General features: G+C 40.6%; 1 protein-coding gene across 1 annotated transcript in view; it reads right to left on the bottom strand.

Annotated features, from left to right (window-relative positions):
- The window catches only part of LOC143766432 (uncharacterized), an 805,019-nt gene that overhangs the window by 286,605 nt on the left and 498,686 nt on the right, over positions 1-19,728 (bottom strand). Inside the window, exons 11-12 of the mRNA XM_077254116.1 lie at positions 19,152-19,275; positions 18,971-19,068 (exon numbers count right to left, since the gene is read on the bottom strand). Of these exons, the coding sequence (XP_077110231.1) occupies positions 18,971-19,068; positions 19,152-19,275 (222 nt within the window). The remainder of the gene's footprint in view (positions 1-18,970; positions 19,069-19,151; positions 19,276-19,728) is intronic.

Below are 19,728 nucleotides of genomic sequence, written 5' to 3'. Positions count from 1 at the left end.
TTTATTACACTCAATTCTATACTGAGCACATTGACTTTTGCTGACATTACATGTAAAAGTTAACACCATATAGAGAGAACACGTGCTCCATGGGACATATATAACCACAAATCTCTTTGCTCTCTTAGGACACTTCAGACACTCCACACAGACATCAGATGGACAGATGGTATGTGAATTAGCCACGTGCTCCTTGATGGACTTCTACCATGCTTTTGACAGAGACAGACACCATTTTCCATTCAGGATCCCAGAAAAGATGGGGACAAACTTTGATATGGACAATCTCTTTGTAACTATTTTATCTATTTTATGTTTTGCTGCAATGATGCTTTTTGGTGGACAATCCAACAAACCACTAGACTTTTTATAAGAAATATCATGACATTTTCTTTAGAGTATCGCTTCTGGTAAAGAGTCCTGAATAAATAAATTTATGAAATAAGCATTTTTTTACATTTTGAAGAGCCAGCCATACCTGATTTTTTGTGCTATTTTTCGTGGATTTCCTTCTACTTGCACACAAGGAAGAGAGAATAGCTTCGCTAAACGTTAGTTGTGCAACTTTTCAGGGATTCCACTATGATACTTCAAAACATAAGGATCGGACAGGAACCTACGAGTGAGGACTAAGAGGTGCCAGATAGATTGACAAATACCAGAAGTACTACAAGTACCAGAAGTACTTCAAGTACCAGAAGTACTACAAGTGCCAGATATACTAAAGATAGATGTGCTGATGACTAGAGCCCAGCATTATTCAACAAAGGAACTACAAGCTGAGATATCTCAAGGTAAGAAACATGGACGTCATTACTTCTTTTTCTAAGCAAAGTAGACTGAAATGTATGTCTTTAGACGAGTCTAACTTACAAGTTTTATGGCTCGGCTTATATGCTGAATACACGATTGAAAATCTAAAGATAGATAAGTTGATGATGTCTTTTAATAAAGAAAAAGAGAAATTGAAAAACATTTTAGAGTTGGTCGACGTATTTCACAAATTTGTGACAGAGAAATCCAAAAATGATTGTGTAAAAATAGTGTCAAAGGAAAGTAGCGATGTTCCTGAGATTGACTGTAATGTGGAAATGGAACAAGATGTGAGACACGCGTCTGTAACGGCCACTCAAGGTGGCCTTATGTCTGAAGACGTGAAAAAAGATGGAGGAAATGGGGAGGAGACATGAGAACTGACGTACATGACGTACGAGGGACAGATGTACAAAGACCACTAAAACTGGAAGACAACTCAGAGGCCCAACTCCAAATTAAAGTTAGGAAAAACTTGTTAAAATTATGCAAAATCATTCCTGCATATGATAACAAAATTCATATGTGTAGAAATTCAGAGATATTTGAGAGTTTTGCTGATACGTTTGATTTAACTAATGAGGAGAAAAATCCGTTGTTTAAAATGTGGCTTCCAGTAACTTTTTCCAGATGGTTAACATTACAAATGCAGTGTGATAACGAGTTATATGGAGATTTAACTGATACAGATAGATTAAAAATTCTCATTTTCTGTGGATTAAATGAAAATGATCCAGATATTGATATGCTTCAAAAATTAAGGATTGGCCGGAAAGAATGTACCTTTACATTCATGTCCATATTTGAACGGTTGTACAGAACTCTCATTAAAGGGAACCTGTCACCTGAATTTGGCGGGACCGGTTTTGGGTCATATGGGCGGGGTTTTCGGGTATTTGATTCACCCTTTCCTTACTTGCTGGCTGCATGCTGGCCGCAATATTGGATTGAAGTTCATTCTCTGTCCTCCGGAGTACACGCCAGTGCAATCCAATATTGCGGCCAGCATGCAGCCAGCGGGTAAGGAAAGGGTGAATCAAACACCCGAAACCCCCGCCCATATGACCCAAAACCGGTCCCGCCAAATTCAGGTGACAGGTTCCCTTTAAAAATGTCAGAACACAATCAATGATAAAATGTTTTGTAAACAAATTTGGATTCCTAAATTCTGTATCTCGTGTTATTGCGTCACAAAAAGATTATTTATTTGAATGTGCGCAATCCCTTGACTTTGCTAGAAAACACGAGAATTGTGAAAGGAAAATAAATCCTACTAAGGCTGCCGTCACACCAGCAGTATTTGGTCAGTATTTTACATCAATATTTGTAAGCCAAAACCAGGAGTGGGTGATAAATGCAGAAGTGGTGCATATGTTTCTATTATACTTTTCCTCTAATTGTTCCACTCCTGGTTTTGGCTACAAATACTGATGTAAAATACTGACCAAATACTGATAGTGTGACGGCAGCCTAAGTTTGTAAAATCAGACAAAGTAAAATCTTATCAGAAGCCAGAATCAAAATCTCCTAAAATGAATTATCCCTGTAATCAAATCTATGAAGTATGAAGAAAATTACATATTTGTTATAAGCCTTATGAAATGTCATCACAGAAAAAATTGCACAGAAAGAGCTAAAAACGGAAGATTCTGACCTCTCTGTAAAAAGCCAAATGGCGGAAACTGACAGACAGAAACAGGTGACTTCTGAGAGCGACATCATGGGAGGTTAACTTAAGACTCCATTATCGAAGTTCTTGAAAGAATCTGTAAGTGTAAAAATGGGAATGATAAATAGAGCTTTTCAGGCCATTATCGACAGAGAAATAAGATTTGGTTTAGGAATTGGTTAAAAATGTAAATATGTTGTGTAAAAGTGTTATACGATGTATTATTTAGTTATTTGTAATTATTTTCAACAGTATAATTCTGTAGTTGCATAGTTTTTGTAGATTAATATATACCGTATATACTCGAGTATAAGCCGAGAATTTCAGCCCATTTTTTTAGGCTGAAAGTGCCCCTCTCGGCTTATACTTGAGTCATTCCCAGGGGTCGGCAGGGGAAGGGGAGCGGCAGCTGTCTAATCATACTCACCTGCTCCTGGAACGGTCCCTGCACATCCCTGGTTCTCCAGGGTGCTGACAGCTTCTTCCTGTGCTGAGCGGTCACATGGTACCGCTCATTACAGTAATGAATATGGACACGACTCCACTCCCATAGGGGTGGAGCCGCATATTCATTACTGCAATGAGCAGTACCATGTGACCGCTCAATACAAGAAGCTGTCAGCGCCCCGAGAAGCTGGGATGTGCAGGGACCGCGCCAGGAGCAGGGGAGTATGGTGAGGGCATATTCACCTGTCTGCGTTCCACCGCTGGGCGCTGCTCCGTCTTCCGCGTCCTCTGCTGTGACGCTCAGGTCAGAGGACGCGATGACGCTATTACTGTGTGCGCCGCCATCTGCCTGAACAGTCAGTGCAGAGGACTCGGAAGACACAGCGGCGCTCAGTGGTGGAACGGGGGACAGGTGAATATAGCAAGTGCCAGGGGCCTGAGCGACGAGAGGCGAGTATGTTATTTTTATTTTTTTTTAATCGCAGCAACAGCATATGGGGCATAATAGTCTATGGAGCATCTTATGAGGCCATAATCAGCATTTGTGCAGCATTATATGGGGCAAATATCTCTGGAGCATCTTTTGGGGCCATAATCAGCATTTGCTCAGCATTATATGAGGCAAATGTCTGTATGGAGCATCTTATGGGTCCATAATCAATATTTGTGCAGCATTGTATGGGGCAAATGTGTCTATGGAGCATCTTATGGGGCCATAATCAGCATTTGTGCAGCATTATATGGGGCAAATGTTGTTATGGAGCATCTTATGGGGTCCATCATAAACTGTATGGAGCATTATATGGGGAATATTTTAATATGGAGCATCTTATGGGGCCCATCATAAACTTTATGGAGCATTATATGAGGCGTATTTTGTATGGAGCATCTTATCATGAACCATGACCATGTACCATCATGAACTGTATGGAGCATTATATGGGGCTCCTGATTCAATATGGATATTCAAAAACACTTAACCTACTGATGTCTCAATTAATTTTACTTTTATTGGTATCTATTTTTATTTTTGACATTTACCGGTAGCTGCTGCATTTCCCACCCTAGGTTTATACTGAAGTCATTAAGTTTTCCCAGTTTTTTGTGGCAAAATTAGGGGGGTCGGCTTATACTCGAGTATATACAGTATATATATATTCATACAGTATACAGTAAATAGTATACTTGTATATGTAGAGATTTTATATCTGCAATTTTATGTGTATAGTGAAATCATTAAAATGTACTAAAGTAATAATACTTAGAATTACATTAAATACATACATTAAATATATACATATGTATATATATATATAAGATATTTCAATTGTTTTGTTTCTGGATGAATTTGATATTAACCTTTATCTTTTATTTTTCCCTAGAATTTTCATTTCAAAGCAGGAATTGATCAAAAACCTCTTACATGGATTTATGTCTTTATTTACACAGGAAGTTGTAATAACTGCATGATTTTATATATTTAACACTTAAAATAAATAATATATAACTAACTGAATCTAAATATAGTTTTTTTGTGTGCTGTTAATTTTTTTTAACATTTTGCAGTTATTTCTTTGCACTTTAATATATCTTTACTGCATGACATGTATGAGAGTCACAGCAGGTGACATCTGAACTTTGGGCTAATAATAAGGATGCCATATACCCCTATTTCAATTTTTGTAACTTAAAGCGCTTGAAGCCTCAGTGAAAAGAATTTCTGAGAGACTTCAACTTTTGCAAGTCAAAGGAAATCTTTAGGCCTAAGTTTCAGGGTTTGGGTTCAGTTGCAACCCCTGCACCAAGTATAGGTACAACTCATGCCCAGTAATATTATGAGTCTTTCTGTCTATAGACTGGTTCACAAAGTGATAGGTTATGTGTTATTGGGGAATATCCAATGAAATAAAAAGATATTAAATGTAATAGTTTTCAATGCATTGATAATTAGGATACAATAATTTGGGATAATATACATGTAGTCATACCTTCGTATGTGGAATATGTGGTTTGAACTTATATATGTGTCACAGTCTGAGTGATTGGTGACAGATGAGCAGCTGCTGAGAGGGAATATAATGCAAGAATAACGTGGTATTTGTGATGTGTGAGAGGCCTCATGGTATGCTAGGAAAAAACAAAAACCTTGTGTTTATAGGAAATAATACAAATCAGTTAAATTATTAGAATATTAAGATATAATGAAATATTATCTACTCAACATATATTTCAATATTTCTATAGTAATTATTATTTTGTTGGTGTAGTTAATTGTGGATAAGTGTAATAGCACATCAAAATGGTTTATCAAGAAAATCTACATTTAGAGTCATTATTTCCATATGATAATTTTATGGTATTGAATGTTACTTTTAATGGTTTCATAGATGGGTACACATCTTCAGACAAATATATGGCATAACTATTGGATATAATAAAATTAAGGTTAAAAAGAGTCATTTCTTTACACTAAAGAAGGTATTACATGCGAAGTTGCATAATTTGAATATTTTGGTAACACAAAGTTATGACAAACATGAAATCATCTAGATAATGGAAATATTAAGGGTCTGTGTTACTGAGAACATATTTACTCTGCATTTGTCATCAACATCTAAAGGCCTTATTTTTATTCTTATTTTTATTTTTAATGCTTAATTTTTTTTTTTTACCTCAATCAAGAAAAAAAAAATCAATATTTAATAAAGTAAGAGAGACAATCACGGGGAGTGAGTGTGTGAAGACAAAATAGTATTTTGACACGGTCACTGCTGCAAATAGTCTTCATTGCTGATGCTTAAATCAAGAAGCAGTAGAACGTGGCAAACCCCACAATGTCCACATACCAAAGAGGCATACAAAGACTAAACAGATCTATAGAGATGATTACATTACCCAGATGCACCATTTTACGCATGTTTCGCTTGTAATGCTTCCTCAAAAGGGGTTTCTGAAGAAGCATTACAAGCGAAACACGTGCAATTATGCGGATTGGCACGTTGTGCTGCCTCTGGATTTATGCACTAGCAATGAAGACTCTATCTGAAGCTGTGACCGTGTCATGCCCATAATGCCACACATGTCCTATGGAATTGGGTCTATAACATTTATTGTTTGTAATATTTTTAGAATGTTTACATGAGCACTGTCACTTTATTATACTACAATTTAATATTTATTCATGTGTGGATTGTAAATCCGTTCTATATATTTTTTGTATCTGGGTTTATTGTGAATTGCTATTTACCACTCAGCGGAGACCGTACACCTGAGTGTTTATGATATAGGATGATATGGTATATAATTCTTATACTTCTTCGATATGGACTTTCCACTTAAAATTGTATATGTAAAGGATGTTACTAAACTATACTTTGGGACAGATTTAAACACGTTTTATATACTTACCCGATGATTTTTCTCTGCATAATCTCTTCTTCTTACATGGTTTTATGTGTTTTGTTAAAATAAAGATATTTAATTTCACACTGAAATTGTGTTTATGGGAGTAAGGTTTATAGGCTATGTTGTTGATTTCTACTCCTGAATATATAGACGACCTCATTTGGGATTTTTATATACAAGGTCAGACAAAGGAACCACATATTGCGGCAAAAGGTGTATACATAATAACTTCATACTGCAGGGAAAGACATGTATTTTAGAACAACAAAGAAAGTGATACTATAACATGACAATATTTAGGAGTATTTTACCAAACTCCATTACAATCCACAAATCCCCATGTCCCTTTTAACTAATGTTGTTACTCACATAACTCTTCACATATTGACAACTGTATTGTCCTTGTCACAGACACTACTTACTACCATATGACACCACTTATTTACACTCACAATGCCCTGCAGCTACCCCTATTAACCTTTGTATATGCCAACCATACCTGCTAATGGACCTGATGTTATTTTAGTTAGTTGGTGAAAGTTTTTTCATGATGGCAGCTTAGTCCGACATGGCTGTTCAACATATTTAGCACTGATTATTCTTGTACAATGAGTTTTTATTTTAACGTGGCCAAACATGAGGAATGAAAAGGGGTTGTCCTAGTAGTGATCAACCCCTTTAAGAAAATACAATTTTCAGTTAAAATATTTCCCACATTCTGAGCATGAAAAAGTTTTCTCCCCTATGTGACTCCCCTGATGTTTATTAAAAGTTGATTTCTGTGTAAAACATTTCCCACATTAAGAACATGAAAAAGGCTTCTCTCCTGTGTGAGTTCTTTGGTGACTAAGAAGAGATGATTTCTTCACAAAACATTTTCCACATTCTGAACATGAAAAAGGCTTCTCTCCCGTGTGAGTTCTCTGGTGGCGATCAAGATTTGCTTTCCGGTTAAAACATTTTCCACATTCTGAACAGAAAAAAGGTTTCTCCTCTGTGTGAGTTCTATGGTGATTAACCAAAACTGATTGCCGGTTAAAACATTTCCCACATTCTGAACAGTAAAAAGGCTTCTCCCCTGTGTGAGTTCGCTGGTGATTAACAAAATCTGATTTCTGGTTAAAACATTTCCCACATTCTGAACAGGAAAAAGGCTTCTCACCTGTGTGAGTTCTGTGGTGTATAACAAGATGTGATTTTTTGTTAAAACATTTCCCACATTCTGAACATGAAAAAGGCTTCTCCCCAGTGTGAATTCTCTGGTGACTAACAACATTTGATTTCTGAGTAAAACATTTCCCACATTCTGAACATGAAAAAGGCTTCTCCAGTGTGTGAATTCTCTGGTGCTTAGCCAAATCTGATTTCTGCTTAAAACATTTCCCACATTCTGAACATGAAAATCTATTCTCTGCTATGTGAATTTTTCCACGTTTAAGAAAAGTCTTTTTGACAAAACTATTTCCATATTCTGAATATGAAAATGGCTTCTTTCCTTTAGAATCAATTTGTTTTTTAATGCTTATATTGTTACTTTGATTTTTCTTAGTAGTTGGTAATGAACCAGAAGACAGAACTTGTTTCAAAGGATCAGATGATAGATCTTTGCTGTGAAGGGATGATGCAATATCTGGAGTAATGGCATTCACTTCAACTGTATCCTGTGTGATCTCAAGATCATCCAATTTAAAAACTGAAGATGTCAACGTTCCCTCTGATCTCCTGGTACAGTAACCTGCTAAAAATAAAACCAGTTATTAATTTTGAATAAAATATCCTCACATTTTATACTTTTGAACATTTCTACTTAACTTGTAATTTTTACTGACAGCTTATGTAAAAATATTGAACGATTCACCAAGACAATGAAGTCTAATCGAAAACCTCATAGCATGAACCAGTGGATAATGGTGTTCAACGGTTTGTTCATTCTGCCTCCCAAACATGGAATAAAAAGCCACCATACAATGTTATGTAGGCAAAAATTATATCAATAAAACTTCTACTCATCTCAAAAAATACAAGACACCACTCAGGTCCATCATCTGTCAGTGGAAAAACAAAGGTTTCCACATTATTAGTGGCTCAAAAGCTTTTGAAAAGCAACATGGCTTCCATAAACCAATCCAGCAATATCCGCTCTCCCAAAGTCAAATTTTCACTCACTTCTGAGCCTTGTAGTGTGCCCAAACCACAGTTAGCATCCGTATATTTGGCATTACTATAGTGAGACGAACCCACTTAATTTACAGTGTGTGTGTCTCCTGGAGCACAATCTGGGGATTATGTGTTGGATAATAAAATAGCAAATGTGCAATTTTCAAGTTTCAACATCCAATGCGAGCTAATTTCCGTAAAGTGGTCGTGGAATCAAAATAGTCACTAGTCCCATAGAATAATTCACTGAGGGTTATAATTTTGAAAATTGAGTCATTTTATGGTGATTTCTACTGCTTTAGTTTTCTGTAATTTTGTTATATTAGGGCATCTGCAAATGGCGTGTCCCATCTCCACTGGAATCTGCTCCTGCAATGTTTTCTTCCAGGCAGTGTCTTCTATATCGTGCAGACATTGCTGGTAATAGAGGAGACGTCGAAAGCAGAAGCTCTGGGTGGTGCTGGCTCTGTCCAGCCACTAAGAGTAGGGTGCCTGAGACCAGTAGTACCATTCAGTCTGGCAGTATGGGTTTGTGTACTGTCCAGCAGGAGCAAGCAGCTACATGCTTAAGTCAATTGGAAAGCACCAAACCCTATTAAAGCAAACGTCAAGCATATTGGTACAAGCTGCCAGATACAGCCTTGTTCTCCTCTGGTTCAGTCCTCTGTGCTCAGCTCCCCGCTAGCGTATTGTATTCATTTCCTGTTGTGATCCCAAGCCGCTTACTGACTACTCTTGTGTCTTCTGATTTTGTACTTTCTCTGCCCTCCTGGTTCTGACCCAACTACCTGACTTCTTCTTACCATATGACACCACAGAATAGCAGATACACAAAGACCCCTAGGCTTGGGCCATGGTGTTAAGTCAAGATCCTTGTAAAGGGTGTAAGATTGCACTTACTTACGGGTTTGGGGAATACATGCTTGGAGGCGTATTAACACACAAGACCGTATTTTCTTCCAAAAGTTCAACTCGGTTTATTAATCCATAAACCCCAGTGGCAGAAAACACAAAACAACAATCTTCATAGCACGGCAAAACAAAGTAACAATGTTCACAGCGTGACTCTGGTCCATCAGGACTGTGACCATACACTCTTGGTCGAGTCCAATATTCAGGCTCTCTGGAGCCAAACACACAGTCTAGTATTACCTGCTTGTCAGTGCTGCAGGCTTTCCACTGGCAGTACCACATGTGACCTGTTTCTGGCTCTGCAGATCCCTGTCCTCACCTCGTGCTGTTCAGGGATCCAGTCCTCCTCCCAGGACCTCCCAACACCCAGGTTACTCGGGATCACACAGGTGGCCTGTCCGGGTACAATTCAGGATGTCCATCCCCAGCTGGGACCGTCCAATACCCAGGTCACCAGTAGCAAAGTCCCACCCCGTGCTCTTCAGGGCTTAGCACACCCAACACCGAGGTATCTACCAGGACCTTGCACGTGGACCATTCAGGTCCCCTCACTCAGAGAGCATACAGGAACCTACCGGGACATGTGAGCCACACCACTGGTCACATTATGTACCACTCCCACACGTGAGGTATGGATCACATGGGCTGGTCACGTGATCCTGACATCATTGCAGGTCCTCAAAACACCCGCACTGCCGAATAGGAAAAAGGGGTACAGTGAGCACCCTCACCCAGTGGTGAGGTATGTGGGTAGCCAGACCCTCCCATCTCTCATAGCTACCCGCAACCCGGACCCAGATTCACTAAACAACATCTTAGTGCTCATGTGCACCAAAGACCAAATACTCCGGGTTGCATTGTAGGGAGCATCTCCCCATATCAAGGGAGACTTACAGAGCAGAAGACCTCCTCCTCTGCGACACATACCTTCTATTAACCACAATGCCGGACACTGTCTCACTATCACATCCATGCATACAACTGCCATGGATTCTCACGGCCTCAATACGCCTCCGTGTGAATACTGGGGAGACCATGCAGCGCCCCCTACCTGTTACAGGGGTCACTGCATCACAAGGGGTTAAAGGGTGATGAGCATGGCAATCCCTGGGATTTGGAAAATGGAGTAGATAGAGCCAAGGCTTCTCGTGGTGGCCATCTTTTGGTCACCAGGTAACAGTGCTCCCAATACATAGTGTCTGCACACTATTCCAGCAAGATCTACGTTCAAAAAGCTAAATGGTGCTCCTTCTTTTCTTAACCCTGCCATGCGCCTAGAAAGTAGTGTACAACCAAATATAGGGTATTGTCAGATTCAAGAGATGTCGGAAAATAATTTGTAAGGTCCATTGGTTTGCAATTATCCTGGTGAAAACTCTCTGGGTAATTAGAGTATGTAGCTTGGTGGCTATTGGCAATCTAAACAATCATAAAGGCCAATATTTTATGTCAGATGAGTTTCAAGAAGAAATATTAGACATTCATAGAGAACTTTTTATAATAGTGCAGAGCTGACGTGTCTTAAATTTAGATCTCAGGCATTTGGAAGAGGTAGTGAAGACCTTCTAAAGGCAACCAGGTAGTTGCAGACTCACATAAGTGTGGCAGGCCAATCCCACCGTTATTGAACTACCATACAAAATGAACCTGTAACAAAAAAAAAAACATAGAATAAAAAAAAGTTGTTTCCCCAACAACAACATTTGTTTGGGAGACAGCTCCATCACTAAACCGGAGTTGCACTTATTTATGATGGACCATAAGATCTACTGAGTTCTGAAACTATTTTTTGCTCTCCATATCGGGAGAGATTGTGCAGTAGTATCAATTCATTAGGCTCAAAAACATAATGCAATTTATGACGTTGGCTGATTCCATGAAACCAGAGCTCGAGCCATGCCAATTAAGGCCGCTGGAGTGCATTGCAGTCACAGACATAGCTGTGGTTGCAAAGCAAAATAAAATAAGTGTGGAGTTCGACAAGCTATTTGCCCAAGGCAGATTTAAGAAAACCAGACATGGGCTTTTATTTTTAGAGCGAACTGCAGGATGGCAGTGGGGCTGTTCGTTCCCTCCAGGCCAGGTCTTACAAGTGGCCCATGGCTACAGATTCCATTTAAAGCTCTACAGCAAAGGGTTTGGGTGTGTCAGTCTTGGTTTGCAAACTGGAGAGCAGGTGGCTCTGCAAGGTTCAGTCTGTGTGAAGTAACACGGAGCCAAGCCAAAAGGCCGGGTACCCCGGAGCGTGACACGGTGGTGCAGTCACCTTCAGTAACCGGTCTCGCATACGTACTGTTGTGACGCCTGGCTGCTATCCGGAGTATACCGTGTGCTAATCATTTGGTGAGTTTTGGACATTAAAAGACATTTGCTTTGAACCTTTATGTGATCACTGATGTTTTGTTGTACTGCACAAACCCTGGCACAGGTGTAATGTGCTTTATGTAGTTTATCACAATCCTGTTTGAAAATAGTTTTAAAATAAATCGAAAAGTCGGGATAAAGGGAAACTGTTGTTATTGTACAGAAATTCACACTTGGCCCTCACGGCACATTTAATGTTGTCGATCATAGAAGGGAAGTTTGGCCAGAAAGACTGGACCTGGTCTTGTAGGGACCATATGAGCACATTCAGCAGCACAGAAGGGAGAGAAGGAAGATTCACCAATAAGAAATCAGGGTTATAGGAAGCCAACAGCATGTAAGGTTTCCGGACTTTCCTTGTGCCTGTTAGTCCTCATCCAAGATGGAGTTTTTGATCTTGCCCAGTCATGCAACTTCCTGTCTGTCCTCATTATTTAAATCCGGGTCATGTGTTCTCCTGTGCCTGAGTATTTTGTGCTGCTGGCTCACTAGCTTCTGCCTGTGTTCTGGTGAACTCCCTGCTTCTGCTGCTCACTACTCGGTGGTCTGCCTTGCCCCTTTCAGCTGCCTCTCGCCTCTGGAACTGCTGCGACGGGCAGCACACCAGTGGAAGGATCTCCTTTGTTTGCAAAACGTTTCCCAGTGTTGTGCCTCTTTGCACAACCACACCAGGTGAGCAAAATTCAAGTTGTGCTTTTTCTCTGCAATAAAGATTTACTCATCTACTACGCTTAGATAGCGCTCTCCTTCTTTTCCCCTTGTCCGCTCTTTCCCAGGACTTCATTCACACATCGCACCATCTGCAATTTATTGGACTCCCACTATCAAGTACTGTGCGCACGTGTGATCAGGTCTTGCTGGACTTCCTCACTTAAGTACTGTGTGCATTTGCATTAATAACCTTAGTGGACTTCCTCGTTTAAGTGTCTTGTTCACCTCCATGTCATTTCCTTGCTGGACTGGTGACGCCCCACTACTCAGTTTGCTTTGATTTACTATATTGTGTACTATTGCAGGAATATCTGTATTATGTTCTGTTTGCTATTATTTACTATATAGAGCCGAGCACCTCGTTACTATTGCAGGAATATCTGTGTTTGTTCTGTTTACATTTCTGTTTTGAGTAAATACATCTTTTGCCGCAACTTTGCTCTCAGACTGGCTTTATCCCACGCTATCAGATTCCGTAGTACCCATATAATTATTACACAGCATTATTACCCTCCCCTTTCTCTTACAGGCCCATCATAATAATTTTCTTCAAGTGATTTTCTAACTTGTTAGCACATTCTACGTACACTGTCATTTGGCTTTGTAGTTTATAGATCTTGGCAGGTAACGATCTGCGTCTTCTATTTGAAGTAGGTGGATCCTCCAGGTTGTAAGTTCTATAGAAAAGGGCTTTCAATGTCCAAACTCATTTGAACAGTTTTGGTGGAGGAGAATGTTGTGGTCTAGAGGGAAAACGGTGATCACACAATTGGGATACGGCCAGACTACACCACCGATAAAGTAGCCACAGCCGGTGACTGAGAAGAATCTGTGACTTCTCTGCATTTAGTGGTTACTACTCACCTGGGTAGTCATATGTAGGAATCTCCTCTTTACACCGCTCATCACCTCTCACATATGTCTCTGTAGTATTAATATGGGTCAGATCTTCACCCTGAAACAAATATTGTAAAAGTCACAGACAGATGGAGAAGTCACATATATGATCAGCTTGTTAAGAATATGTATATGATCTGGAGATATTCAAACATGGACTCTTTGCTGAATATATATATATATATATCACTGACACTGCATAATGAATAATACTCAATAATGTTAACCCCTTTCTGATATTGGAAGTAATATTCCATCCATGTGACCTGGGCCTTTTTGACCATGGACGGAACATTACGCCATTGCGAACGCCCACTATCATGGGGAAGGGGGAGGGGGGTGCGGGCGATCGCCACCGGGTGTCAGCTGATTTTGACAGCTGACACCCGGCACTTGGCACCAGGAGTAGTCACAGACCGTCTCTGGTACATTAACCCACAAAATGCTACGATCAAACACGATTGCAGCATTCTAAAAGCCGGCAGAGGACTGACAGCCCCTTTGCCTTTGGATTGGAGACCCCGCGGCACGATGCGGGGGTCCGATTGTTGCCAAGGTGACCCAATGTCATCATGATGACATCCGGGTCACCAGAGCTAGGAAACTTGCTGATCATGTGCAGTACATGATCAGCAAGTCTCTCTGTCAGTGCAGAGCTGACAGTTTCTACAGCATGAGGATGCTGCTTCATCTATATGATATAGAAGCGATTAGCCTGGAAAAAATGATTATCCCATAGTGGGACAAAGTAAAAAAGAAAATTTAACCCCTTTCCGACATTGGGCGTACATTTACGCCGATGTCGGACTCCCTCCCTTTGATGTAGGTTCCGGCGGTGAGCTCACATCTTTCCTGGCACACAACAGCTGTTTTGAGTAGCTCACATGTGCCGGAATAGCCGTGGATGGAATCGCAATCCACCCGCTGCTATTAACCTATTAAGTGCCGCTGTCAAACGCTGACAGCGGCATTTAACATGCGCTTCCGGCAATCGCGGTGGAAATACGCCCACTGGTGACCCCGTCACATGATCAAGGGTCACTGGTGTGTTGGCATGACAACCGGAGGTTTCCTGGAGACCTCTATGGTTATCAGTGCCGGCTTGCTGTGAGCGCCACCCAGTGGTCGGTGCTCATAGCAAGTGAGTAAATCTGCTACATACAGGCAAACTGATTATCGCCTCTATGTAGCAGAGCTGATTGGGTTGTGGCAGCTTCTAGTCTAGTCTCCCATGGAGACTATTGAAGTATGCAAAAGTAAAAAAAAAAAAGTTTTAAAAAATATGCAAAAAAATAAAAAAATATAAAAGTTCAAATCACACCCCTTTCGCCCCATTCAAAACAATAAAAATAAAATCAAACATACACATATTTGGTATTGCCGTATTCAGAATCGCCCGATCTATCAAAAAAAAAAAAAAGGATTAACCTGATCGCTAGTGAGAAAAAAAAAAGCCAGAATTATGAATTTTTTTTTTGTTGACACGGCATTGCATTACAATGCAATAACGGGCGAACAAAGATCGTATCTGCACAACAATGGTATCATTAAAAACATCAGCTCGGCGCGCAAAAAATAAGCCCTCACCCAACCCCAGATCATGAAATTTGGAGACGCTACGGGTATCGGAAAATGGCACCAGTTGGTTTTTTTTAACAAAAGTTTGGACATGGTAACACTAAAAACTACATCTTGTCCCGCGAAAAAGAAGCCGCCGTACAGCTCCATCAGTGGAAAAAAAAAAAAGTTATAGCTCTCAGAATAAAGTGATGGAAAAATAATTATTTTTTCTATAAAATAGTTTTTATTGTATAAAAGCGCCAAAACATAAAAAAAAACTATATAAATGATATATCGCTGTAAAACTGCCTTATCAACTTTACCACACATGGAACGGCGTAAACAGCCCCCCTAAAAGAAATTCATGAATTGCTGATTTTTGTTCATTCTGCTGTTAAGCATATGTATTTGATATTATTTGATTATGAACATATACAAAATGGACACTTACATTAAAAATGGTGGCTTTGCTAAATATGTATCAAATGAAGTACTTATGTGTGCTCTAGCAGGTTAGATAAGGCTTCTTTCACACTTCAGTTGTTTGGCGCCAGTCTGCTCCGACATAGTCAACATAATTGTTGAGAAAGCGGTTCTAACGGATCCGGTTTTTTGACGGATCCATTACTTGGGGGTTGTCTGGGAAAAGTATCTACTTTTTGGAGCATGCACAATTGAAAAAGCGGATTGGGGCGACGGATCCGCCGAAATGACGGTCGCGACGGATCCGTCGCCCATAGGCGCCCATTCTATGGAATGGCGGACGCGACGGATCCGTCGCAAACCGCCATTTTGACGCAGACAAAAAATGTTACAATGTCTGTCTGTGTCTAGATGACGTCCGCCAAATCTCGACGGATCCGTCACATGGCGGATGGAACGGACGACCATCCGCCACAATCCGTCGCTAATGCAAGTCTATGGGAAAATAGCGGATCCGCCCCAAAAAAATGGTGGATCCGCTATTTAAAGAAAACGGCGGATTCAAACTGACGCCAAAAGACTGAAGTGTGAAAGAGGCCTAAAACATTCAGTGGACTCTGGCATGATTGTGTAACCCATTGCGCTTATCAAGAGTAAATGTACCTGTACTAGGGGATATCACTCCCATCATAAACCAAAGATCAATACAATACGTGCAAGACAGATGTCAGCTTGACCCAGCATTAGTCATTAGAGCGATAACCATTGCAGCAATGACCATTAGAGTAATAACCATCATAATACAGATAATGACAAAGATAAAGACATGTGGGCGGCAGGAATCATCAATGACTAGCAGTAATTAGTAAGCAATGATGTAATTGTGTGGAAAACACCGGATTTCCCTCTATAAATACTGTGCATCTCGACTAATAAAACCAGAAATCATTTGATACATGACTCGCTCCTGTCCTGTGTTTTCTCTGGCCGTAAACCTCCAAGATACAATTTGGCAGCAGACAATTAAGATGACAACAGACGCATCTCGTGTGCCCCAACACTGCCTCCCAAAAATCGGAATAGAAAGTGATCAAAATAGGTCATGTGCCTGAAAATGGTACCAATAAAAATGTCAACTCGTCCCACAAAAACAAGACCTCACATAACTTTGTGGGCCAAAATATGGAACTATTTTTAGTAATAAAAAGCGTCTTTTAGTGCGTGACAGCACCCGACATAAGGCCTCTTGACCCGTCCTGATATTTCCTGTGTTTTTAATATGTGTGGCACAACTGTGGCATGCGTGAGCCTCAACAGTACCACACGGACGGGTGCCAGGTAAGAAGTGATACAGTAAGCGCTGTTCCCCGGCGCCGGGTGCTGAACACGGCTCTCATCATTTTCCCCTGCTCTACCGGCAATCGGCGCAAGCAGAGGGGAATGATGAGTTATATTTAAGTAATAAAAGAGACAGCAGGCGGTGGGTGATGGGGCTATTATTCCCATCAGTCTTCCCCTGCTGCTAATAATAACAGTGATAACAGGAGCCCCTGCTCTATAAATAAATAAATGAAAAAAATGGCTGGGCTACCTTGTATTTTCTATAACCAGCCAGGCAAAACTCTCAACTGTCATCTTCAGCAAGGTTGGTTATCAAGAATAGAGGGGTCCCCCACGCAGTTTTTTTAATCTTATTCTTTAAATAAATAATTTTAACAAAGACAAATATAATGCGTACATACCTTACCAGTACCATTGCTGCAGACTGGGATGAGGGGGTTCCCAGCAGTGCTGCGGGTGCCTGACGGTGCTCTGTCGACATTTTGTGAAAGGCCAGAGCCCCCTGCAGTTCCATGATTTCCTGTGCAGTGGACTTTGGGAAAATGGCCGCCAAGGGGGGGGCGGTACGCATGCGCAGATGGAGATCTTGGCACCAAGATCTCAGGAGATCTCCATCTGCGCATGCTTGCCTCCTCCACCAGCGACCCTGGGACCCCACTTCACCACAGCTACCACCCCCGGTAAGCAATAAGAAGCATGGATTATAAGAAACCCCACCATTTTATTAAAAAAAAAAGATTTTTCATATTTTTATCCTCAAACTTTGTGGTGCATCTTATAATCCGGAGCGTCTTATAATCCAAAAAATACGGTAGATAGTAACATGTGGGCGACAGACGTCAGCAAAGACTAGAAATAATTATGAGATCAGGCAATGAGGTAATGTGTGGTAAAGCCCCTTATTTTTCCTATAAATTATTGTACATTTCAACAAATAAACCAGAATTCATTTGAAACATGACTCATTGTCCATGTCCTGTGATTCCTCCGGCCGTAAACCTCCAATATATAATTTGGCGGCAGACAACTAAGGCAAGAACACATTTCATGTGCCCTAACAAGCTTTAATCCTGCCATCTCCACCGTTCTCATTACACAAGTTCTGTGATGTATTAAGAGAAGCACAGAGTCTAGATCACATCAACTAATTATTCTCGTCTACTCCTCCTTGGTCAGATCTCTTCTGGAATACTGTGTTGAGTTCTAGGTACCACATTTAAAAAAAAACATTGAAAAGTGGGAGCAAGTTCAGAGAAGAGAAGAGCTACCAGGTTGGTGAGCGGACTGCAAAGTATTTCCTACGTGGAATGGTTAAAGCACTTGCGGATCCTAGTTAATGAAAAACTTACCTGGAGCAGCCAGTGCCAGGCAGCGGCTGAAAAAGCAAACAGGATCAAGGGGTGCATTAAAAGTGTTCTGGATACACATGATGAGAGCATTATACTGCCTCTGTACAAACCCGTGGTTAGACAGCACATGGAGTACTGTGTACAGTTTTGGGCACCAGTGCTCAGTAAGGATATAATGGAACTAGAGCGAGTACAAAGGAGGGCAACAAAATTAATAAAGGGAATGGAGGAACTACAATACCCAGAGAGATTAGCAAAATTATGATTATTTAGTCTAGAAAAAAAGACGACTGAGTGGTGATCTAATAACCATGTATAAGTATATAAGGGGACAATACAAATATCTCTCCGAGGATCTGTTTATACCAAGGTGACGGTCACAAGGGGGCATTCTCTGCGTCTGGAGAAGAGAAGGTTTTTCCACCAACATAGAAGTGGATTCTTTACTGTTAGGGCAGTGAGAATCTGGAATTCCTTGCCTGAGGAGGTGGTGATGGCGAACTCAGTCGAGGGTTTGTAGAGAGGCCTGGATGTCTTCCTGGAGCGTAAAAATATTGTATCTTTCAGTTGTTAGGTTCTTTAGAAGGACGAAGATCTGGGGATTTATTCTGACGGAATATAGGCTGAACTGGATGGACAAATGTCTTTTTTCGGCCTTGCTAACTATGTTTTAACTTGTAAAAAGGAAGGTTAAGAGGAGACTTAATAACTGTCTACAAATATTTGAAGGGATGTCACAGTGTAGAGGGATCATCCTTTTTAGAATTTACACATGGAAACCCAAGGAGCAATGAAGTATAACGGAAACTATGATTGTAAGTATAAAACATAATACTTGTGGATAAAACAAGACTGAGCACAAGACCTCCACAGCCGTCTACACATCACAGGGGAGATCTCATGTCACCTTCTCTCCATCTACCTGATCATCCGGAGGAACAATGCGATTTTCTGGCTTAGAGTCCTGTGGAAGAAGAGGACGGGAACATCTCTCTGGTGTTGTCATCTTACTGGATAGAACTGGAGGAAACACATACAAGTACTGAATTTATTCTTTACATACAGATAATAATATTCCATGTCCATTTAGTTCTGTCTATTACCTGGTGATGTGAGGGGCTGTGGAACCTTCATCACAATGTCCTTATAGAGATCTTTATGTCCTTCTAAATACTCCCACTCCTCCATGGAGAAATAGACAGCGACATCCTGACACCTTATAGAAATCTGACACATACAATGATACCATCATTCCCCTGATACCTTCATAGTGTTACTGTATAATGTCCCAACATTCCCAACAGTGTCACCTCTCCAGTCAGCAGCTCAATCATCTTGTAGGCGAGTTCTAGGATCTTCTGGTCATTGATGTCCACATTTACCAGGGGGTGAGGTGGAGGCATCGATATTGGCCTCAGGGGTCTTCCCCATCCCTCAGACACAGGGTCCTGAGAGCACTCGCTAGAGGTCTTCTTCACTACTGTGTAATCCTGGTTATGGAGAGACACATTAATAAATCTCACTACAGATATTTCCAGAGTCCTCACCTCTCCAGTTCTGTCCATCTGTTATTGTAACACCCCAGGTAACCGGTTGTTACAGTGGCATTGCTTTCCTCATGGGGAGAGTAATGTCATGCTTGGAAGCGAGGAAGGATCCCTCTATCAGGTATTCAGCACA

The sequence above is a fragment of the Ranitomeya variabilis genome, chromosome 4 (genome assembly GCF_051348905.1).
Source record: "Ranitomeya variabilis isolate aRanVar5 chromosome 4, aRanVar5.hap1, whole genome shotgun sequence".
Taxonomy (NCBI): domain Eukaryota; kingdom Metazoa; phylum Chordata; class Amphibia; order Anura; family Dendrobatidae; genus Ranitomeya; species Ranitomeya variabilis.
This window is presented reverse-complemented; position numbering and strand designations above follow the sequence as displayed.